Here is a 24,923-nt window from a genome sequence, read left to right as displayed (position 1 = left end):
CATAGAACATTGTTCTGTATTGCTCTCCTTTGGGTAGCAGCTTCCCTCCTTACCCTTGCCCCAGCCCTCCTTCCAGCCATCCCCCAACAATCCCCCACCCACACACCCACCCAGCATTTATGAACGCCTGCTCCATGTCACAGTCTGTGTTGGATCCTGGGGTACAATGATGCAAAAAGAGGTGGTCTCTAACCTCAAGAAGCTCATCATTTAGAGAAGGAGACAGACAGGTGTCTGAGTAGTAGCAACCAGTCATCGCGCGGTGACTCCAAGGGGACAGTCTGAGGTTGAACAGGCAGCTAGAGCATGAGACCCCAAATGCCCACCCCCAGGAGCAGGGACTTCAACCTTCAGCTGGTAGGAATCCACACACAGGGTCTGAGCAGGAAAACGATAGACCTGATTCGCAGGTCTATTTTGCACGAACCACTTTGGCATCCAGTGCCTTTTGTCCCATTTGGAATGCAGCTTGGAGAAGCTGAAGAAGAAAAGTACAGGATGGGGAAGCCAAACGGGGAGGTGTGAACATTTTCCAGGGGACTACCACAGGCCAGCCCCCACCCCGCCAGGCACAGTGTACATGATGTAATTCAATTTATTCCCTTCTGTTTGAATCCCATCCCCTCTATTCAGCTGTGACCGTACACAAACCACCGGCTTTTCCAAGACTCACTTTCCTCACCTGTAAGTGGGGATGATAGGAAGTCCTATTTTGCAGGGTCCTTGGGACAAGCAGTGGAAAGCCTGTGTGAACGTGAAGATCGTGGCAAATGTGAGCTCATTTGCACTAACTTCTCTGGCACCTGGGATCAACACCATTCATCAGGCAGCTGCTGTGTGCCATTTCGGTTAAATTGGAGATGTCCACCTATGGGACCACGAGCGGCCCATGACTTCTAGTCACTGTGCAGTGGCTCCCGTGAGTGCCTGCCCAGAGCAGGGGGTCTACAGATGCCTGCTGAGCCCAGGGGTGCAGCTGACGCCCCTCCTAATTTCTTCTTACCTTCATCAGTTCTTGCAGTTTGGGGTCGCTGCGGGAGTTTGGGTCCACCATTGTTCGCACTTCGTTCTCCTCTTTAAAAGGAAAAGGCAGTCAGTAGGGGGTGGCTTTCTCTGAAGGCATTAGGCTAACCCAGAAAACAAGAGACCCAGTTACCCAGCATGGTGTCCTCCGGGTCCAGCTCGAAGGGGATCGGGCTGAGGGGCAGGTTGATGGCGTTCATGCCTTCCTCCTGAAGTTCTGATACTGCAAGAAGAAGACAGTCAGAGTCACACTGCAGCCCGCTGAGGACAGGGACAGTGTTCGGAACGGACATTAATACGACCACAAAGGTTAGCCTATAGCTGTTACTCAGCCTGCAACAGAGTCCCTGCCTCTCCTTGCGAAGAGGACCAAGTAGTTCCCTTCAGGTCACCTCTGCCGACTGTCACCTCACTCCCTTTCCTCGGGGCAACAGGGAGCCCTCTGCCTGCTTCCAGACATCATCTCAGGATAAACACAAGTGAGGTGGGCACTCACATCTTTCTGAGGTTTCTGCCTGCCGCCTCCTGCCTGCCCCTCCTCCCAGGGCTTTCTATCGCTGCAGAGTAAGTGCCCAGTAACTGTCTGGGTGAACAAGGTCACCAAGCCGTAAGCCATTTCCACCCTCGGCGCAGCTCTCCTCATGCTCCTCTCCTTATTTGGCTTCCCTAACTATTTTTCTGATTATCTTCCCTTCCTTTTCCCAAGTATTTTTTGGATTATCCTACCTTCTCTCTTCCCTCCACCCCACCCCAGCTGCTGCTCTAGGACACCTTAGTCTGGCCTCTTTCTAGGCTCTGGTCCTGTCCCTTCAGCTCTAATGAGCAGGTGCCTCTGGTGCCAGGCACCTCCTCGCTTAGGCCCATTTCCTCAGCTGAATGTCAAGAGCCCAACCGGAAGGGTGGCCAGCGAGTCCTTCTCGTAGTTTTCAAATCTTAGAAACTACAATTCCACTTTCCTCAAGGAAAACAAAAAGAGGCCAATGGCCACTGAAGACTTGTAGCCTACTCTCCTCGCCATGTGCCCACCTCCCCCCACCCCATGAAGCCTCAGTGAAAAACAAATCCCTACCATAAAACCACTGAGGGGCACTTGCTAAGCACTGACCTTGGATCACCTACTAAAATCAGTGACCGAAATCTCCTCACCTCTATTCACTTCCAGTTTGGAGAATTACTTTTCACCAATGAAGCCCCAAAAGACCATTTTCTCTAAGGGTACTGGTCACCAAAGGGTTCTCAAAGAGCTAATATGGCAGCAGCGATCAGCCTTAATAAAAGCAATGTCCCATCTCTCCATTTCATTTCTTTTTTTTTTTATGGACTCTGGCCTCCCTGACGGCCAGTTACAAGAACTCTTAAGCACAAGGCAGCCACTTACAAAGAGTTCTTTCTTTTTCTCACACTCACTGATGTTTGCAGTTGGACTGGGGACGAGATTGCCTAACAAAGACAGTGAAACACACTCTACCCCAAAGAGACACAACTTGCATTATGAAGCTGGTATTTAGTCCCGTTGCTGTGGGCTCTTGACATTCACACGGGAGATCAGCCAGTCATGGTATTGAATCTGCAAATTTGCAAATTCGCAGACACCCACCACTCTACAGAATTCCCCTCATCAAACGTAACTGAAAGACATAAGCCACACCTTCAAGGCTAAAATGGTTCTAGTAAGCATCGGTTCACGTTTGCTTTCCAGTGAAAAACAAAACAGACTCCCGCAGTGTCATGAGACTCCTACGATTTCCTCCAATGTTCCTCCTCAGACTGGCAGTGTGCCTTCTTTTCCAGGCTGTTTCTCACAAAGGAGGAAGGTTTCCACTACTGAACAAGCATTACTGTGCAAGCAGAAGTCAAGTCATGCTTAAATGTGGGCGCGAGGCTGAGTGTACTGGCAGGTAGAGACACTAGCTCCCACCCAGGACCTTCTCAACCTACACTACCAACCCCGCAGGTCTACACTGTCAGTACAGTAGCTACCAGCCACATGCGGCTGTTCACATTTAAATGAACTAAAAATTCAGTTTCTTCATTGTACCAACCACACTGCAAGCGCCCAGTGGCCCAAGCACGGCTAGCGGCTACCATCTGGACATCACAGATGTCATGATGTCCTTCATTACAGGAAATTCAGTTGGATGGCATTGCCCTAGTGGCTGATGATGTCCACATTTAATCTCCAGACAAGGCCTGACCCTGAACTCCAAGCTTATCCCATGTCTCCTCTTTTGTCTGTTAATAGAGATCTCAAATGTATCCACACACAACATGATTGTCAACACCCTCACCCCCACCACAACAACACTAAAACAAGACCGCTGTTCCCCAGTTCTTCTCTTCTTCAGTAAATGGCACCACCATTTATACAACGGTTTAAGCCAAAATCCAAAAAATCACCCTTAACTTCTCCTTCCTCATGTTTTGCATCTAACATGCTGGTAAAGTTTTGTGGGCTCCACCTCTAAACCAGGATCCAATGCCAACCACTTCTCACCATCTCCACCACCCCATCCTGGTTCAGGCCACCAGTATCTTTCACCTGGACAACAAGAACCACCTTGCAACTGGTCTGCTGCTTTGCGATGCATTTTCCCCACCCCGTCTACTTCCCACAGCACAGTCAGAATGATTTATAAGGATGTAAATAGCATCATCCACTCTCCTGCTTTAAGCCCTCCTGTGGTTTCCCCTCATACTCAGAATGAAGCTCCAGCTCCTTCCTAACACCCACAAGGCCCTCTGAGTAGCCCCCTGCTCCCTCTGTTTTATTTTCTTCAGAGTGTTCACCACAACCTGAAATAATCATTATTCATGTGTCTGTTGTCTGTCCCCCCGCAGCCAGAAAATAAACTGTGGGAAAGCTGGCACTTATTTCTCTTTTGTTCACTATTAGATTCCCCAAAGAGGAGCCAGAGTGCCTACGTTCAAATCCATGATCTCCTAGCTCCGACCTTGGGCAAGTTCATTGACTTCTTATACCTTGGTTTCCCCATCTGCAAAATGGGAGTGATAATACTACCTACCTCCTAGGGTTGTTGAGAAGGTTAAATGAGTTCATATAGATCAAGCACTTAGAAGAGTGCCTGGTGTTTGGTAGGAATTGTGTGAATGCATTAGGGGAGGGGGCTCAGTCAACTGAGATCTGAATTGTGATTTCGGCTCAGGTCATGATTTCCAGGTTGTGAGATGGAGCCTCATGTGGGGCTCTGCTCTCCGTGGGGCTTCTGCTTCTGTCTCTCTCACTCTCTCTTTCTCTCTCGCTCGCTCTCCCTCTGCCCCTCCTCCTGCTTATAGGTACGTGCTCTCTCTAAAATAAATCTTTCAAACAATTTTTAAAAACCTATTTGTTGAGTAAACGAAAAACCCAAACTGTTAAGACCACCATTTGCACGGGTTATGCCTTGAGCCAGAATTTGCCAGAACACTGTGGTAGATGCAAAGAAGGATTCTAGCTTGTTCTCTGGGAAAAACAACAACAACAACAACAACACACACAAAAAACATTTTGGCCTGACCCTGAGTGCGCATGTGTGTGCATATGTGCGTGCTTCTATTTTGTGAGGAGAGAAAAGCCGCATCTGTTCCAAGCCTGTTGTATGGCCTGAGCCAACCTGTGAATATAGAGATATTTACACCTCCAAAATGCGACTAGAAATGTACTATCTGCAGCAAGGACTCCTAAAAGGTGGGTCTGAACAGGATTTTTTTTTTTTAATGTGTACATCATTGTTAAAATGTTTTCTGATGAAAAATCCCCAGTGAGAAACACTCCCCTCCGCCCTGCCTCTTTAATTCACTCACAGAGACATAACAAACCCTACAAGAAAGGCTGAGATATGTTTGCAATTGGAAATTTTTTTTTTTTTTTTCAGGAAATGATTCGGTACAGGAACATCATTCCCATCCCATTAACTGCTGACTCGGAGCCAAGTGTTTGTAAAAGTGAGTGTGCAAACTGCCCGGTTCAGGCCTGGCCCCTGCCCCATGGGGCCGCATTAGCCGCCACTTTCCCAAAACAGCCCGCGCCTGCTTTGGAGGCTTCCTTTCTATTAAGCCCAAGCAGGACCCAGCAGAAGCCCCTCGCCCATCCCTGTACTCTGAAAGAGAAAAGAGCTGCAATTGAATTTCCCCGGCACAGACTAGGAATATGATGTTTATCCCTTGAACCTCCTCTAACAACCTAAAACTGGGGCTGAATGTGCGGCCCTCGGTGTCTCACAGCGCCATTAGTCATAACTTAATAAACAGATTAAGTGCCCAGCTGAAGGCCGAGCTCGGGAGAGCAGGGTGATTGCCTCAACTCCTGCCCGACGTGCTCGCCTTTAGAGAGGGGCTTTGGCTTTTCCCGGAAAGGCAGGCTGGCTCTGGGTCCAGTGGTGCTGCGGGGAAAGTACCCGGATGGGCTTTGGAGTCTTACAGTGCTGGATTTGAATCCTACTTCTATTTTTATCAGCGGTGGGATCTTACATAAGTGATCTAACCTCCCTAAAATTCAGAATAAAACAATTCTCTGTAAAACAACATCGTAGCTGACACTGCTGGTTTCCTTGCTAATATTTTATTTGACTCTATTTCCCTGCTGAGAGAACCCTCATTTTGTTCCAGGGTATACTTCTCCCTCCTAAATTCCAGGGGAGATCCTGACTGGCATAAGCTAATCACGATAATCTTAATCCCCTTGGTAGTGACTGACTCAAGCATGGCCAAATGATACAACGAGTTGAGAGAGAAAATTTCTAGAAGCTTCTGACAGTAGTTTCCCTCCATTTTAAAGAGAGGTCCAAAGAAGGGAAGGTATCCTTCTCATCATTATTACATCAGGATGCTATGCCTGGAATTGCTGCAGCCATTCTGTAGTCACAAGGTAAGTTAGCCCAAATCCAAAGAAGAAACTAATATGCTAAGATTGGCAGAGAAGAAAGAAAGGGGTTCTTGTTGATATTGTTAAGCCACCATCCCTGGAGCCACTCTAGCTTTATGTGTCTTGTTATAAGAGAGATAATAAGCTCCCTTAGTGTTTAAGCTGGTGGAGTTGGCATTTTCTGGGGCTTGGAGCTCAAACTCCCTAATTAATACACAGGGCACCAGGATTATAAAGTTGATAGATGAATAGCGTAGGTCTACAATGAATGGTAATGTTCCTTTCCTTTTTTCCATGAGAAACAGAAGAGCTGCAGGCATCTCTTGTACTTCAGAATACACACAGGGAGTCAAAGAATACCACAGAGAAAACAACTATGGAGAGAAGAATGGACAGAGGTTTCTAAAATTACAAAAAGGGTCCATTTAGGCAAAGCCAGTAATTTCATTCGCTCAACTAGTAAACATTACTAGGCACCTCTTCTGAAGCCGATCTGGTGCCAGCACTGGGAATACACGCCTGGGAATTGGACAGGGATCTGCCTTAATCTGCTCACAGATGGTGGGAGGGGCAGACACATCAACACAACAAGCGAGATGCTGCCCACAGGGGTAAGCGCCACATGACTGCGGGGCTGCGGGAGCTCAGGCAGAACGAGGGTAGCTCTGGATGGAGGACTGGGGAGGATTCCTAGAAAGGGAGAATTTGAGTTGGACTTCGAAAAATAGCAATTTTCATTTGACACAGGGGCCCCAAGAAAGGCACACCTTCTGTAAAAGAAGATCAAGGTGTGGAAAAACAGGGTAGGTGTTGAGAGTGATGATTATGCCTGATCACTGGGAAGGGCGGGGGGAATGGAGAGAGGGGAAGGAACCAAGAAGCAAACAGGTAGGTGAGCTCCAGAGTGTCAGGGGTCATGAATTCTTCTGTTCCCCAGCGCTCCCTGGACTATGTTCCCTGGGTCTATAGACAAAACAGCAACCAAACCAAACCAAACTGAACATATCAAGGGATCGCAAGAGAATAGCTAGAACGTTCTTTCTCCTTCAGTGCAAGCGGGCACCAGTGAGATATTTGGGCTGCACTAGATCCTTATCAGGACTCTGAGGATTAATATCTGGTCCTTCTGAAAGCTAGTAAAGCTCTCTTAATTCCTAAATGGATCAAGGGCCCCCACAGACGTTCTTGGCAGCAAGACAACTGACTTGATAATGGTCTGGTCAGCAAGCCCCAACAATTTTTGTCTATGTGAAAAATCAGCCTGAAAGAACATCAATCAAAACACTAGAGCTGGAGCACCTGGGTTGTTCAGTGGGTTAAAGGCTCTGCCTTCGGCTCAGGTCATGATCCCAGGGTCCTGGGATCGAGCCCTGCATCAGGCTCTCTGCTTAGCAGGGAGCCTGCTTTCTTCTCTCTCTGCCTGCCTTTCTGCCTGCTTATGATCTCTGTCAAATAAATAAATAAAATATTTAAAATAAAATAAAAATAAAAAAACACTAAAGCTAACATCATACTTAATGGGGAGAAAACAAATGCTTTCCCCCTAAGACTGCGAACAAGGCAAAGATGTCTCCTCTCACCACGCTTATGCAAAATTATACTAAAAATCCTAGTTCATACCATAACACAAGAAAAGGAAATTAAAGGTATAGTAATTGGGAGCAAGGAAATAAAAATATCTTTGCAGATAACATGGTTATCTATGTAGAAAATTGCAACTGACTGACAAAAAACAAACAGAACAAAAAACTCCAAATTCTTAGAACTAGTAAGTAATTATAGCAAGGTTGCAGACACAAGGTAAATAAATACACATGTCAATTGCCTTCCCTTGTGCCAACAATGACTGCTGGAATTTGAAATTCGAAACACAATATTATTTACAGTAGCACCAAAAGATGCAATACTTAGGTATAACTCTTACAAAATCCATACAGAATTGATATGCAGAAAATGACAAAATTCTGATATAAGAAATCAAATAAGATTTAGATAAATGAAGAGACATTCAGTATTCATGAATTACAAGACTTGAGACTGTTAAGGTGTCAATTCTTCCCAACTTCCTCTATAGATTAAATGCAATTCCACTCAAAAACCACAAATGTGGTTACCAACAAATGGATTCTCATGTTTATACAGAGATGAAAGATCCAGAGTAGCCAACATAATATTGAAGACAAAAATGACAAAGTTGGAAGACTGACACTACCAAACCTTAAGACTTACTATAAAGATACAGTAATCAATACAGCGTGGCACTGGCAAAAGAGTAGACAAACAGATCACTGGAACAGAGTAGAGAACTCAGAAACAGATACACACAAACATATTCAACTGATCTTTGACAAAGCAGCAAAGGCAATTCAATGCAGAAGGGATAGTATTATCAATGTATGGTATGAGAACAACTGGACACCTGTATGTAAATAATGAATCTAGACACAAACCATATACTTTCTGCAAAATTTAACTCAAAATGATCATAGGCCTAAGAATAAAACATGATACTATAAAATTTCTAGAAAAAATTTTAAGAAAACCTGGGTGACACAGGGTTTGGCAATGACTTTTGACATACAACACAAGGACAATCCATGAAAGAAAAACTGATAAGCTGGATTTCATTAAAATTTTTATTCTGCAAAATATATTGTTAAGAGAATGAAAAAACAAGCCACAGACTGAGAGAAAATACTTGCAAAACATACACTGGATAAAAGACTTATATGTAGTGAAGCGGCGAAAGAGATGGCCCACTGCGTGACCTTGGTTCAGCTCTCCATTTCCTGTGACCATCTCATTGACAAGGACATCGGCTCCAAGTCTGACCCACTCTGCGTCCTTTTACAGGATGTGGGAGGGGGCAGCTGGGTTGAGCTTGGCCGAACTGAGCGAGTACGGAATTGCTCAAGCCCTGAGTTCTCCAAGACTCTGCAGCTTGAGTACCACTTTGAAACAGTCCAGAAGCTCCGATTTGGCATTTACGATATAGACAACAAGACACCTGCGCTGGGGGATGATGACTTCCTAGGAGGGGCTGAGTGTTCCCTAGGACAGATTGTGTCCAGCCAGACAATAACTCTACCGTTGATGCTGAAGCCTGGAAAACCTGCTGGGCGGGGGACCATCACGGTATCCGCTCAGGAGATGAAGGATAGTCGTATAGTGACCATGGAGGTGGAGGCCAGAAACCTAGATAAGAAGGACTTCCTGGGGAAATCGGATCCGTTCTTGGAGTTCTTCCGTCAGGGTGATGGGAAATGGCACCTGGCGTACAGATCTGAGGTAATCAAGAACAACTTGAACCCTACATGGAAGCGCTTCTCTGTTCCCCTTCAGCATTTCTGTGGGGGAGACCCCAGCACACCCATCCAGGTGCGATGCTCAGATTATGACAGTGATGGTTCACATGATCTTATTGGTACCTTCTACACCAGCTTGGCCCAGCTGCAAGCAGTCCCGGCTGAGTTTGAATGTATCCACCCTGAGAAACAGCAGAAAAAGAAAAGCTACAAGAACTCTGGGACTGTTTGTGTCAAGATTTGCCAGGTAGAAACACAGTATTCATTCCTGGATTATGTGATGGGAGGCTGTCAAATCAACTTCACTGTGGGCATTGACTTCACGGGCTCCAATGGAGATCCTTCATCCCCGGACTCCCTGCACTACCTGAGCCCAACAGGGGTCAACGAATACCTGACAGCACTGTGGACTGTGGGCAGCGTGATTCAGGACTATGACTCGGACAAGCTATTCCCAGCATTTGGATTTGGGGCCCAGGTACCCCCTGATTGGCAGGTCTCCCATGAATTTGCCTTGAACTTCAACCCCAGTAACCCCTACTGCACAGGCATCCAGGGCATTGTGGATGCTTACCGCCAAGCCCTGCCCCAAGTTCGCCTCTATGGCCCCACCAACTTTGCGCCCATCATCAACCATGTGGCTAGGTTGGCAACCCAGGCGGCACATCAAAGGACTGCCTCGCAATACTTCGTGCTGTTGCTGCTGACTGACGGTGCTGTGACAGATGTGGAGGCTACACGTGAGGCTGTGGTGCATGCCTCCCACCTGCCCATGTCAGTGATCATCGTGGGTGTGGGTGGTGCTGACTTCGAGGCCATGGAGCAGCTGGATGCTGATGGTGGACCCCTGCGTGCACGCTCTGGGGAGGCAGCTGCCCGTGACATAGTGCAGTTTGTGCCCTACCGCCGCTTCCAGAATGCCCCACGGGAGACACTGGCACAGACTGTGCTTGCAGAAGTACCCACGCAACTCGTCTCCTACTTCAAGGCCCAAGGTTGGGCCCCATTCAAGCCACTTCCACCCCCAGCCAAGAGCCCTGCACATGCTCCTCAGGCTTAGATTCCCTCAGAGGGTGGGCTATGGCTGGTCCTCAGCCTTGTGTCCCCAAGGTCTCTGTGGGCATGGTTCAACCCTACACACATTCCCCAGTGCTGCACTTTACATTTTATACTTTTATATTTGCTCCTGCTGTTGCTCTTGATCCCTCCTGCTTGCACCTGGAGCCCTTCATTTAATAAAGATCAATGAAGACCAAAAAAAAAAAAAAAAAGACTTATATGCAAAACATCCCAAAAAAACCCTTAAAAATGGAATAAGAAAACAAACCAACTACAAAATGGGCAGACCTAAAGAGACATGTCACCAAAAAAGGTACACAAATGGCAAAAAAGAATATGAAAAGAGGTTCAACATCCCTTGTCATCAGGAAATGACAAAGCAATAAAATACTGCCGCATTTCTTAGCGTGGTTAAAATCCCCCAAACTTAACAACATCAAATGCTGACAAGATGTGAAGCCACAAGAACTCTCATTCATTGCTGGTGGGAATGCAAAATGATACAGTGATCTTGGAAGACCACGTGATAGTTTTCTTACAAAGCTAAAGTTTTACCATATAATTCAGCAATTGTGTTCCTAGTATTCACTCGTATTGAAAACATATATTCACACAAAACCCTGTATGTGGATGTTTATAGCAGCTTTAGTCATAATTGCCAAAAACTTGAAGCAACCAAGACTTACTTCAACAGGCAAATGGATCAGTTGTGGTATATCCATATGGTGAAATATTACTCAGTGATTTTAAAAAAGAGCACTAAAGCCATGAAGAGATGCAGAAGAACTTTAAATATATAGTTCCCGAGTCAAAGAGGCTAGTCTGAAAATGTGATACAATGTGTGATTCCAATTTAGGACATTCAGAAAAGGTAAAACTATAGAGACAGTAAAAAGATCAGTGGCTTCCAGGGGTTTGAGGGAAGGTTTGAATAGGCAAAGTACCGAATATTTTTAAGAAGGTCAAATTATTCCAGATGATACCGTGACGGTATATACATGATTTTATGCATGTATCAAGCCCACAGAATTTTATACCACTGGGAGTAAGCCTCAATGTAAGCAAATTCAAAAAATCGTTTCGGTGGCTGGCGGCTCCAAGGGTGGGAGGTAGACTGTGATGCTAGAACCTAACAGAATCACAAATGTGGGAGACAATCTCACGGAAGGGGTGAAGGGGATGGTGCTGACCTAAGTATCATTGGAAATGAGTGGTGTCTGTGAAACCCAAGTCAAAAGGAACCGCACATAAGCACGGACTCTAGCTGATAAAGTTATTTGCCATGGGGGTGCCGGGCAACAATTCTGATACCGTGACACACGGACACTGGAATCGAATAATTACATAAACGAATGGTGGATGGTCGGAGCCAGGTTTCTCACTGTTAGAGTGGGAAGTTACAGACAAGCGGGAAAAAGGCTAGGATGATCTATGTGGCGATGGGTTAGAGGTGGAGATAGCAGTAAGCACTCACGTTTAGCTTTATAGATACACATGATTACAAACAGAAATATCGCGAAGTGGGAGAACAGGTGACCCTGAACAACACAGGTTTGAACTGTATGGCTCCACTGTCACGCATTCTGTTTTTGAGTTGACAACAAAAGCCACAAGGCATTTATTTACAAGGACTCAATCCAGTCCCCGCCAAATCAAAGGCAGCATTAAAGAGGTTGCACCTGCTGCCATCTGAATATCTGGAGAGAACCCCCTCCCCCCACCAAGGCGGTCAGAAGCCCCTAGGGGCCCTAGACCTGGGCAGACAGTTCACGCATATGCCACCAGAATAGTCGGGTCTAGCTCCCAGTGCTGGCCAGCAGGAAGCTGAGCTGAAGTGAAGGAACGTGTCTAGAGGGCAGGGGTGGCACTATGCTTGGAGCCCCATGTCTGTGGCACCCCTGCACCAAACTGTTCAGGCTCCAGGGCTGCACTGGGTTGGCTGCAGACCTTGGACCCCCTTGGGCTGGGTAGGGACCCCTCTTTCGTGGCAGCAGCCCAGCCCCTTGACCTCCTGGGGGCTGGTGTACTCATGGGTAGCCACAGCTGCCAATGGCCCCAGGCCAGTGGTACACCTCTGGGTATATGGAGCAGCTGTACTGTGCCTCCAGACTGCTGTCGCACCCACAGGTGTGCCTGGTGGCTGCCACTGCTAAGCTGAGGCCACCAGGCTGCAGAATATGACCATCTTGGAGTGCCAGGCCCACTACCACTTCCCTTTTCCCTCCCTGTCCCAGCCCAGCCTGGTGCACCTCTATGTGGATTTTTTTTTTTTTTTTCAGTAAACATAGCTGAAGTACTGCATTTCTTCCTTCTGGTTTTCTTAATAACATTTTTTATTCTCTATCTTACTTTACTGTAAGAATATAGTATATAATATATAGAACACAGAATATGTGTTAGTTGACTGTTATTATGAAGGCTACCAGTGGACAGCAGGCTATCAGTAGTTAAGTTTTTGCAAAAGTTATATACAGATTTTCTTAATTATGCAGGGGTCAGTGCCCTTAACCCCCTGCCTTGTTCAAGGGTCAACTGTACATACGTGGGTTAGTTTCTGACTCTATTAGCTGAGAAGTCCTAAAAGTAATGGCACTCCAGTAGCAATGAATGTACCTAGCACCAGATCCTGGTTTCCAGTGGTTCTCCAATAAAAGGAACCAGAGCTTGTTGGAAAGATGGCTGATTCTAGGATTGGAAAGGGAATCTGCAAGATCAGTCTGGAACCAGAAAGGAAAGAAGCTGGAACAATCCAAGCAGCAAAATAAATAAAATAATATTGGGTTATAACCCAAGGCACAAAATAAATATCCATGAGTCCATACTGATATAAATGACTGGATTAATTAATAAATGGGGGAGAGAAACCTCCTTTGTAGAATTCCAAATAATCTACATGGATCCTGTGTCCTCAGAGAAGGAAAGCATAACCCTTTATCCCTTAAAAGTAGGCCTTCCTTCCAAACAGTGCAATAGGGAAAGAAGGAAAGGAGCGATTTTACAGTGTAGAATCCTGACAAACACTAGCTAAGCCAGGTGATCAAGGTCAACATCACAGTCATAACTCATGGCATTTGAGTTGATGTGATGAAAATAGCATTTACCTCTGTGCTCTTCCTTTTCAAACCCATGAGCCCAGGAGGAAACATTAGATTTCAATAGGTGGGCATCCTAAAATATGTTTGACTAGTATTCCCTCAAAACTGTCAAAGTCATCAAAAGCAAGCCTGAGAAACAATCACGGTCAAGAAGAGCTAAGGAGGCACAATGACTTAAATATAATGTGGTATCCTGGATGGGATTCTAGATCAACAAAGGACATTAGATAAAAACGAAAGAGATTGGAATAAGTTATATACCTTAGTTAAAATACATCAACACTGGTTCATGAATTTTAAATGTATCCTACTAAGGCAAGATGTTAATAACAGGGGAAACTGGGTGTAGGTTATAGGGGAATTCTTGGTTCTATCCTTGTAATTTTTCTGTAAACCTAAAATTACTGTAAAAATAGTTTAAAAAATCAACCTGAATTTGCTATTTTTCCAACCAAATATAGTATTCACAGGGGTGGGGGGAATCCATGATATTATGGGACACATAGATTTCCTTCACTACCAAGGAGACAATGGTAACTTAGCTGGCAACAGCTGAGCCCTATAGAAGCATCTGTACAGGAGGCAAAACACAAACACCACTTCGAAGCCCTACAAGTGTAAGATGTACTCATTCCCAAGTGGGAACTGAAGTTTCTAGGAAGAAAGGACATAGTTTATGTGTCTCCAGGGCTGAGATACGAAGACAAAGCTTCCGCATAACTTAAGGATGCCTGGCAAGGCCATTTCTGCTTGCCTACTAGTACAGACATCATTGAAAGTACACTGGTCTTTTTAATGATCTTAATGCTTTTCTCTGGAACTGCTGTGGAAAGTATGTTTATCCATGGCCCTGATGACCTTTTGACACCAAAGGCTTTTGGGTTAGTTTACCATTGCTGTGGTAACACATGACAAATAGTGTTGAAACAACAGGCTTGAAACAACACAGACTTATCCTTAGAGTTCTATAGGTTGTAAGTCCATCATGCGTCTCTGTGGGCTAAAATCAAGGTGTTGGGAGGGCTGTGTCCCTTTCCAGAAGCTCTAGGGGAGAGGCTATTTTCTTGCCTTCTCAAGCTTCCAGAGGCCACTTCCATCCCTTGGCTTGTGGCCCCCTTCCTCCATTTTCAAAGCTGGCAATGGGGGGCTGGGGGCCACATCTTTCTCTTGTTGCCTTGCTGAACTGCCACTTCTGCCTCCCTCTTCCACTTGTAAGTACGCTGGTAAGTACACCAGGCCCATCTGAACAATCTGGGACAATCTCCCATTTTAGGGTTGACTAGGTACCAAAATCCCACCTGCAACCTTAATTTCCCTTTGCCATGTAATGTAACACATTGACAGATTCCAGAGATTGGGCTATGGTCATCTTTGGGGTGGGGGGGAACCGTTATTCAACAGCTTTCTTGGTTAAGGGGACAAGTTCTGTTCTTAATACTCACCCTTGGGTACGACATATGGGTTCACTTTTCCTCCATGTGAGATTGCCAACAGAAAATGCAAAATTCCAAACCTTTCCATCCCAGCCCTTAAACTAAAGTTTTATTACTTTTAACTAAAAGGATACTTGTTTCAACAGCCATAATATAAAGCATCAGGGAAACATGGGAGCCAGCCCGTGGTGGCCTCAGCAGACTGTCAGGGCCTCAACACGCTCCCCTGTACTTGATGCCGTGCTTTAGTCACCAGGGTCTGAAATCCGGCCTTTGGAGCATAGCCAAAAATAGGAACTTAGAGGCTGGTGTTGTGATGGGGGCTGACAGGGAGATCTATAGTCTTTATGAATCTTATAGTTTCCACCAGAGTCTTTGTTTTGGTCAGTTTTATAGTCTCTACAGAACTGGAAGGCTGCCAAGCAAATGGCCTTTGGACATTTGTTCATCGTTCAGCCAAGCACGTGATTTAGCTGCCTTCCAATTACTAGTAAACAAGGAGGGAGACGGATGCACCACTGGCTGGCTTTGGGCAGTCAAAGCAATCTCAACCGAAACATTGGTGGAGCTCTCAAGTAAGTCATGGGAATTCAAACACCGCAACAACACAGAGGGTCCTGGGGAACAATACATCATTGTTCTTTGTCTTTGGCCATGCTCTGTCCTGTTATCTCTTTACATTGAGAACCAGAACCACTTCCTTGGTCTTAAAGGAGACCGACTCCTACTTAAGCAGAAGGTGGTAGAGGTGCCAGCCTGGGAGTTGATAAACTAGAAGCCATCGTGCATGTGTGTCCTCCTGTGTGCCTCCAAACACCTCCCCCTTACTCAGCCTTGGGGAGACCACAGAGCTTGATCTGGCGTATTGCCTAACTGCACGTAAACTATGGGTACAACGAGCAATAGGACAGCCAGGGTGGAACTGGCACGCCGACTATCTCTTTCCCTCCTAAACATGTATGGGCATCTCTCGTGCCGGGGGCTATGGATCCAAAGATAAACAATTACTTCCCTTCTAGGTTCAGCAGGTTCCCGAGGGACAGTTCTCTTAGGGGTCCGTAGAGCCCAGCGCAGGGCCAGCCACGCAAGAAGCATTCAGTAAGCGCTGGGAGGATGCTTTAGTTGGGGTGGGGGTGGGGGGGAGACACATACACAGACCACAATGCAGTATGAATAAGGGCCTCCATGTGGTTCTGACCTAAGTCCTGAGGGCAGAGCACCTTCCAGCATGGAGGGAGCCACAGAGGAGTGTGTGGGAGACAGAGGGGCCATGGGAGGGCAGGGGAGCCCCAGGATATGCTTCAGCCCCTGTGCCTCACCCGCTTCCCTCTTTGTGCCCCACCTGAGTGAAGTTTCCTTTCCTCATTATGTTCTCTGTGGCTCTTGGACCTTCATGTCGGTATCTTTCTTATTCATGAATTCTGAACAGCCAGTTGTTCATTTTTGCGGTGGCTCAATGCTGCTTAAAAAGCACCACATCAACCACTAGTCCCCTTGAATTCCCAAGTGGTGGCCTCCGTGGAAACAAGCCCTGGGGGTGGCTGGCGAATGACCATGGCACTGCTGTGTCCTGACTGGCTCAGTTCTCTGGTGGACTAATTCTAGATTTGCCTGCAGGCCCGTCAGGGGTTTATCCTTAAGGAGCACAATGTGGGGCACTGTCTCTCAAATGGACAACAATGATGACTAGAAGAGAAGACACACAGTCACACTGCCCTTCCTTTGTACCAGACATGGAAACATGGCACCTTTTTTTTTTAAATACATATTAACATATTTAATCTTTCCAGCAATCCGAGGAGTAGGTGCTATTATTATCCCCACTATATAAATGAGGAAAATGAGACCCAGAGAAGGTGTGTAACCTGACCAAGGCCACACAGCTAGAAAGCAGAACTCAGTGGGTCTTGGGCTACCTGGTTGCAGAGTTCACATCCTTAACACTATGTTATAGGTTGTCCCAGTTTTATGTTATGACATTCATTCATTCATTCATTCATTTATTATGAAAACACCTAGAACATGGTCACTTCCGTATTCCCATGTAAAGCTAGGGGAAAGTTTCATGCCGGATCACCTTGCATATACTAAGCCCTACAGGTTGTCTGGTCACCCTATGGAGGTTCAGCCTCTGTGGAAACAGATTAAAAAGGAGGTGATACGTGAGCAGTATTTTTGTTTTGTTTTAAATAATAGGGTGATTTATTTCTGGCTATAAAAGAAAAACAGGCTCATTAAAGAGACCTTTGCAAATACAAAACAACGAAGAGAGGAAATAATTCTAATGCTTAGAGATAAACCCTGTTAACACGTTGTATTTTGTTACCAGGTTTTCTGTTTTACGCACACACACACACACATGCATGTATGCACATTAGCCCATGGCTCTCTAGCCTTTTACTGTATCACAGAATCTTGTCATCTTTCCTTATGCCATCAAAAACATCACTTTAAACACTGTTATCAATTTCTGTCAAAGGGACACACAACATTACTTAGCCATTCCGTAACTGCTGGACATTTAGGTGCTTTCCAATCATGGCGGGGAGGTGGCGGAGTGAGATAGGTTGAGTCATTCCCCAGCTATGAAGGGTGAGGGGGCCTCCAGTGGAGGGACCAGCAAGGGCAAAATGTGGTGCCCATGGGGAACTAGATGCACAGCCCGTGTGAGTCAGGCCACAAGCTATTCTTTCAGGGGTAAGGAAGCTCAAGTTCAGAGTTTAAGAGACTTGCCTGAAAGTTTCCTAGAAAATGATTAGAATGGTTATTCATCCTCTTTCCCCCATGTATTGGTTTGGAGTCTCCTGAAAGTAGGAAGGGAACCCTAGAGAAAGGGGGCCAGGGGCAAGGGGAGCGACGTGAAGACGGGACAGGGAGGACGACGACAAAGGGCACATGTGTGACTGAGCTGAGCCCCACCCCCGTGTGGACTCTCTAGGAGCCTGTAGGCTGTCTCCAGGAGACCTCCCCACCAAGTTGAGGTTCCCCAGTTAAGGGTGCTAGCTCTCCACACCTCAGGCTGTGCTGGCTGCTGCCTGAGGGGCTTCAGAAGCCACAGCCCTGAGGGAGCAGTGAACGGGCCAGGCCGTGGCGGGGTCTGCTGTGTGTACCGTCATCACAGCCGGGCTGAAACCAGAGGGGGCCAATGTACGGGGTCACGTACACCCAGAATCTCCGTGGGCCAAGGGCCAACACAGGTGTGGCTCCAGGTGACGGGGGAGCACCAGGAGGGATCCAGGGCTTCGGGAAGACAGCAGTGCCAGACCCTTTTGTGGACAGACCTCTGTTCTTTCCAGATCACTTCCCACCATTTGTAATTACACATCCATGTGCATATCTGTAGAACACCTGTCTCCACCATTCTCTTGAGTGCTTCAAGAGGACGGAAGCCTTGCCCACCACGGCACTGCCATCAGCTGCCGCACAATGAGTGCTGAGCGTGTGTTTGCCAAATGAAGGACTAGTACAGGGATGCTGGCCTTGGGGAAGTCTGCCCTTCCAGCAGAGTCCCACGGCCAAATCAGCCTCTTTCTAACCTTCTACATCACAGCCAGACATTCATACTAGGTAGGTCTGGGCTTTAAGATGAGAAGGATACAGAGCTAAACACAACAAGGGAGGGAGCAGAGAGGCCATGCACGGTTGGTTCTGAGTGTGAGGGTCCGAGATGTGGAGTGGGAGGTGTTTTTGCTTATCACTGAGACCTCCTCAGCATCAGTGACTACGTCCCATTCCCAGCTGGAAATCCGAGACTATCACACCAGAAGTGGCAAAAGGCTGCTGGTCGTTGTGTATCACAAGGACCATCGAGGCTTCCTGATATGGAGTTATTATTTTTTTCCCCCGAAACCGACAATCCATGTTGACAGCAAATCCTCATAGAGAACCTATTAAAAGAAATTGTAGTAAATCAGAGATGCTTGCCCTGCCTGTCTGGCATTCTGCTGATTGCATGCCTGACACTTCCACGGTAGCTCCCTTTGGTGCAACCCTCCATTTGATTCAATTCTACGGGTAATTATTGAGACTTGACAATGTGCAAGGCAATGTGTTAGGAGCCTCCTTCCAGGGCATCTTCCAGACTGAGAGCATAATTTAACTCACAGACAGAATAAACATGCATGACTGAAGCTCAGAGTGAATGAGGCCACAAGAAATGGCCAAGACCATTCAAAGAAGATAACATCATACCCAGTGGACACAGTGTGGGACAGCAGGTACCACCCACTTGTTCATCGGTTGAAGTATGCACTCAACAGCATTGCTGGCAACTTTCCTGGGCCAGGCACTGTGCTGGGTCCTAGGGTCAGAGGGATGAATAAAACCCAGCCCCAGAGTATAGCCTCATACTCTGTGGATACAACAGGAGTATCACTTAACTCATTTGGCAGTGTAAATCAGGGAGGGCTTCTCAAAGGAGATGCTTTATTTTATCCTTCAAGAAGAACTAGGGGTTTAGTAGGTGAAGAGGAAGCAAGGCGTATCAAAGAGCAGGAGACAGGAGAGAAAACACATTTTCATGAAGATTGCCAGAGAGTAATGTGTCTGTGGGGTGTTAGAGAGTTAAGCCAAAGGCCAGAACATACAAAATGTAGATTTAATCCTGAAGGCAAAGGGCAGCCTTGGAAGGAAAAGAAAAGCAGTTTTTCAAGTTTGCAGGATATCTGCGGAAAGTTCCCAAGTGGGTCTATATAAGCATACGCCTTCCTGGGATGTACCACCATCAGGCAGTCTGAGCTGGCCTGGGCTCTGGAGGAAGACAGACCTCAGCTCAACCCCAGCTCTGTCTCTGGTTTAACTTCCCTTCCCCCCTAAAATGGGAATCATAACACTTAGCTCACTGGTTTGTAATGCATGCAGCTTCGATGACATAACATCACACCAAATGCCCAGCATTGAGGAACATGTCTTTGCACACGTTCGGTGCCTCCCCACCTTCTTCTCGGTGCGCTGGCATTGTGTATAAGCACAGGAGAGAAGGACTGATCAGGGATGGCCTGGGGAAATAGAAATGACTTTGGTAGGAGCTCAGAAACATAGCTGGAGGAGATTTTAATCATTCCCTTGTCCTGGGTTTCAAACAGATGAAGAGAGACAGCACAATGAAAGAGGGAATAGAAGAAGTCCATTAGTGCTTTACGATACAGAAGGTGCTTTAGAGCAAGGGACAGACTGAAAGTGCCCAGGCATGTTGGAGAAGGTATGTCTCAGGGGTTTTATACAGCCTGGAACGTGGACACTTAGGAACAGGGAGGGCTCTCTGGTGATAGCAGTGGGGGTGACAATCATTGGTGGTCCTAATGCGCAGTAATGCTGCTGATGACAGTGACTATGGGTTGGATGAATTTTCAGAGGTGGAAAAAAAAATAGTGCTCAATACCCGCAGCATCTGGATTGTGGCCCCTAAATAATAATTCCTTCAAAATCCTTGAAAAGAACACAGGCAACCTCTTCAACCTCAGCCACAGCAACTTCTTCCTAGACACATCACCAAAGGCAAGGGAAGCGAGGGCAAAAATGAACTACTGGAACTTTGTCAAGATAAAAACTTTTGCATAGCAAAGGAAACAGTCAACAAAAGCAAAAGACAACTGACAGAATGGGAGAAGATATTTGCAAATGACGTATCAGATAAAAAGCTAGTATTCAAAATCGATAAAGAACTTATCAAACTCAACACCCAAACAACAAATAATCCAATCAAGAAATGGGCAGAAGACATGAACAGACAAGAAGACATCCAGATGGCCAACAGATACATGAAAAAGTGCTCCACATCACTCGGCATCAGGGAAATACAAATCAAAACCACAGTGGGATACCACCTCACACCAGTCAGAATGGCTAAAATTAACAAGTCAGGAAATGACAGGTATTGGTGAGGATGTGGAGAAAGGGGAACCTTCTTACACTGTTGGTAGGAATGCAAGTTGGTGCAGCTGTTCTGGAAAACAGTATGGAGGTTCCTCAAGAAATTGAAAATAGAGCTACCCTATGACCCAGCAATTGCACTACTGGGTATTTCCCCTAAAGATACAAATGTAGGGATCTAAAGGGGCACTGAATCTGAATGTTTATAGCAGCAATGTCCACAATAGCCAAACTATGGAAAGAGCCTAGATGTCCATCAACAGATGAATGGATAAAGAAAATGTGGTGTATATACACACACACACAGGAATACTATGCAGCCATAAAAAAAAAACTCAAAGTTTTGCCATTTGCAAGGATGTGGATGGAACTAGAGGGTATTATGCTAAGTGAAATAAGTCAATCAGAAAAAGACAATTATCATATGATCTCACTGATATGAGGAATTTGAGAGGCAGGGCAGGGGGGCCATGGGGGAAGGGAGGGAAAAATGAAACAAGATGGAACCAGGAAAGGAGACAAACCATAAGAGACTCTTAATCTCAGGAAACAAACTGAGGGTTGCTGGAGGGGAGGGGGGTGGGAGGGATGGGGTAGCTGGGTGATGGACACTGGGGAGGGTATATGCTATGGTGAGTGTTGTGAATTGTGTAAGATGGATGAATCACAGATCTGTCCCCCTGAAACAAATAACACATTATATGTTAATTAAAAAAAGAAAAAATAATAGTAATTCCATTTCCTCCCAGAAGGAATCAGAGCTCCTTGAAGAAATGATTGATTCTAGATCTGAGGCAGAAAATATGTGAGATGAGCCTGGAACATCTTACTGCCAAAAACCCATAAGCTATGAATTTTCACTAGGTAGGGTCCTATCAAAGAGGCTTCCATTGCCTAAAAACAGAAAAAAATGGAGTGCCAATTAGGACAATAATGGCAATAGATAGAAATGCATCAAATATATTTAAACCCATAAGTTAATAATAATAAAACTAGAGAAACAAAACACAGCATGACACCTCTTAAGCTGCCTCTGAAGGAAGTAGGAAACCCACTCATTTTTAAAACTAGTAAGTAAAGGGAAAGAAAATCTGACATTAAATGATGATAGAATAAATGAACTAGAATATAAGTATTTGGAAACCTTGAAGGAATTAATGTAATGATGGCCAATGGCTCCCCACAAATGAGACACAACCAGATGTAATATCTCCCCTTCCCCTGACCCCCAAAGAGACACACCACCATCAGTCCTAGATCTACCTGCCAATCTTCAGTAAATACAGGGGTCAGAGGAACATGTTAACTGACACCATTAAGATGCAACGGGAAACTCCATAGGTTTCTACAATACAGAAGAATAAAAGAGATGTGAGAGAATATCACCCAATCGCAACACATGAGTCTTATTTCACTCTTGATTCCAACAAACTGTAAACATAATAAACAAATGAAACAGTCAAAAGTACAGGTCTGGACAGTTGAGGATGTTAGGGAATTATTAAATTCTCACCTGCTGTAATATAATTCTATTTTTAAAAAGAATCCTTATCTTGAAGATCTACAAATGAGAAATATGTACTGAAATGATCTATCTGGGATTCACTGCAAAGGAACCTTTTGGTGGGGGCTGAGGGTCAGACGGAGGTAGACATGAAACAAGACTGACCGTGGACTAATCATTGTTCAAGCAGGTGATGGACTTCCTGGAGTGTGCTACACTATTCTTTCTACTTTTGTATATGTATATTAAGAAGTTCTTGTTTGTGTTTCTGCCATGGTACGTAAGAACTAGATTCTGGGTGTAGGGAGCCGAAGGAACCCACAGACTTGTTTTGTAAAATAAAGAGGCAAGTGAGCAGGAGGTCAGTCTAGGAAAATAAGGCAACTAATATAGCAAGCAGAGATTAATACTCTCAACATGATGACCGCATTATAAAAATCCACAATAACAGCCTATCAAAGCCCCCAAGGAAAGTTAATCAATTACATTATATGGCAATTTACATGAAGAAAAAATATGTAAATATCTAGTAAATATTGGGGCCAACACTCACCCCCATGGCTTGGCCAGAGGAAGTGCGGCAACAATGGAACACCTGTCAGGACCCCCTCTGCACCTTCCTACCCTCAATGTCTGCTCCCTCTACCATCCCAATCAATCAAAGGGCCAACACCAGCTCTTCTTAGGACCCCGGGGGTCAGCTCTAACTTCCAGAGCCCTCAAAAACACATGCTTTCCCCCCCAGAGTTGCTATTCTTTCTGTCAACACAGATGCTTCCCAGAGAGTAGAAATTAGTGACTCTAGGGTGTAGACATTCATCAGTTGGGCTGTTAATCCGTGATGAAAGAGCCCAGGGAGGAGCCACATCTTCCCTAGCCATCTTCAGGAGAGCCAAGAAGGCTCACTCACCATGGCCATCCCCCTTGTCCCCATGTGGCCAAAAGGTGTTCATGGCTACTCTTTTCACTCCTTTATTAATTATGGTCTTTCCAGAACCTAGATCAGGGGGCCCACACTGATATTAACCTTTAACCTGTCAAAATCCATGCCGAGGCTTTCCAGCCCAGCCATAAACCCAAACATGTGAATGGTCACACCACGTCTAATCTGGGCGGAAATGGAGTGGAAAGTCTCCCCAAGAACTTTGCACGTCAATCAAACCCATTTCAGTCCTTGTCTTAATAGATTTATCCCAAACTACTTGGGGAATTGGAAAGGCCCGCTAGGCATTATTGATTATGAGCTCTTCAAGGAAGATATCTGTCCTATTCATATCGCTGTCACTAATGAGAGTCACAACACCCTCTCCAGTCTAGCTACAGAGCTGGCTTAGGATAAGCATTTAGCAGTCTAATTGCTCGCCCGGGGCCAAAAGCTTCTTTCTCCACGTTCACAACACACACTTAGATTTACTCTTAACACAGGAGCAGAGGGCACCAGGCAGCACTGACTAGCACTCCTTTGTTTATTCATTTCTTTGTCCATCCTCCTCTCGTCCCCCCACCCCTAAACATCTCTCTCTCTCACACACACACACATACACACACCCCCGCCCTCCCTCCATAGTTACCTCTAACAACAGAGCGAGGCTAAGGCAGGGCAGGTGGATATAAACAACCTTCAGAGGCAAAAGGAGGGGACACCTCCCATCTCAGACACCCCAGCGCCAGAGAGGAGCCCGGAGCTGGCCAGAGCACCCCCAACCGAGAATCACCCCCTGTGGCCACATGTGCAACTTTGTCCAGGCTCTGACGTACCTTTAGGGCAGAGAGCCCCACAGCCCATGGTCCAGGGTGTCAGCCACAAGCATGGTACTTCTGCCCAGAGCTCACCACTCCCTGCGATGGCCCCAGCCCCTGCCGTCAGGCCAGTTTTCAGAGGTCTGGAGGTCTGCGGAGCTATAGGATCTTTCCAACGGTTTCCTGAGGAGAATGCTGCGGGCTGGATGCCACTCTCGGCTCGGTGCATCAGTCGAAAACAAGTGGCTGCCCATATAATTTAATATCATGCCACGGGAGACTCATGGACTTGCTGCAAAGCAAGCAGGATTCTGCCTCTTGCCTCTTGGCAACTGGAAATCCAGACGGCCTGCTTGTTTCGGCTCGGCCTGGCTCTGCACCTCCAGCCACCCGTCGGAGCTGCGTGCGGGCAGAGGCCAGGCTCCGCGTTTTCTTGAGGTCACCACTGTGGAGAAGGAAGCCTCATCTGGGGTGACCTGGAATTTCTTAGTCCAGCCACAGACTCCAGGTGAGAAGCCTCTCCTGAGGCAGAGGCAGGCTGGGGGTACAGCTGGGTGAGCCCAGGCCACCCTGGACACAGGGCAGCCATGCTGTGCCCTCAGCCTTTTCTCAATGGTTGTGGGGGAACTGTCCTTTCAGGAGAGGGAGCCTAAACTTGTAGTTAGATAAGGAAGGGGGGAGGGTACCTACATATTTCTTCTAAGCATGAACTTAGCATCTTGTGTTGAGAAGAAGAAGAAAACTCTTGAATTTGAGTATTGGTCACGTGGCCCTTTGAGTTGTTGGCTGGTTGGTCTAATGCAAAGAGCTGCTGGGGCGGGGGCAGGCCCCGGTGCTGTGCACGTGTGTCACTTACAGATGAAGCAGGGAGGCGCCCCAGCACTGGCACTGGGCTAAATGGATTCCCCAGATCCTGGGACCAGTTCATCTGTGCCCTGGCGGAGTTCTGCAGAGATAAGGGGCTGGTTCCCCAGATGCTGGATCCTGGGGGACTCGGCAGGGATGCCTATCACTGTGGTCAGTCCTCCAAGA

At 46.4% G+C, this 24,923-nt stretch overlaps 2 protein-coding genes across 2 annotated transcripts in view; one reads left to right on the top strand and one right to left on the bottom strand.

The window, feature by feature from the left end:
- PARVA (parvin alpha) overlaps positions 1-24,923 on the bottom strand; it is a 170,669-nt gene that overhangs the window by 67,387 nt on the left and 78,359 nt on the right. The window contains exons 2-3 of the mRNA XM_032853497.1: positions 1,157-1,246; positions 1,004-1,074 (exon numbers count right to left, since the gene is read on the bottom strand). Of these exons, the coding sequence (XP_032709388.1) occupies positions 1,004-1,074; positions 1,157-1,246 (161 nt within the window). The remainder of the gene's footprint in view (positions 1-1,003; positions 1,075-1,156; positions 1,247-24,923) is intronic.
- On the top strand, positions 8,620-10,460 carry LOC116865212 (copine-1). The gene has a single exon (XM_032853496.1). The coding sequence runs from the start codon at positions 8,636-8,638 to the stop codon at positions 10,247-10,249; it is 1,614 nt and encodes a 537-aa protein (XP_032709387.1). The 5' UTR covers positions 8,620-8,635; the 3' UTR covers positions 10,250-10,460.

This window comes from Lontra canadensis, unplaced genomic scaffold (genome assembly GCF_010015895.1).
Source record: "Lontra canadensis isolate GAN:19392208 unplaced genomic scaffold, GSC_riverotter_1.0 scaffold7, whole genome shotgun sequence".
Taxonomy (NCBI): Eukaryota; Metazoa; Chordata; class Mammalia; order Carnivora; family Mustelidae; genus Lontra; species Lontra canadensis.
Note: the sequence above shows the minus strand (reverse complement) of the source record. Positions and strands in the feature narration are given on the sequence as shown.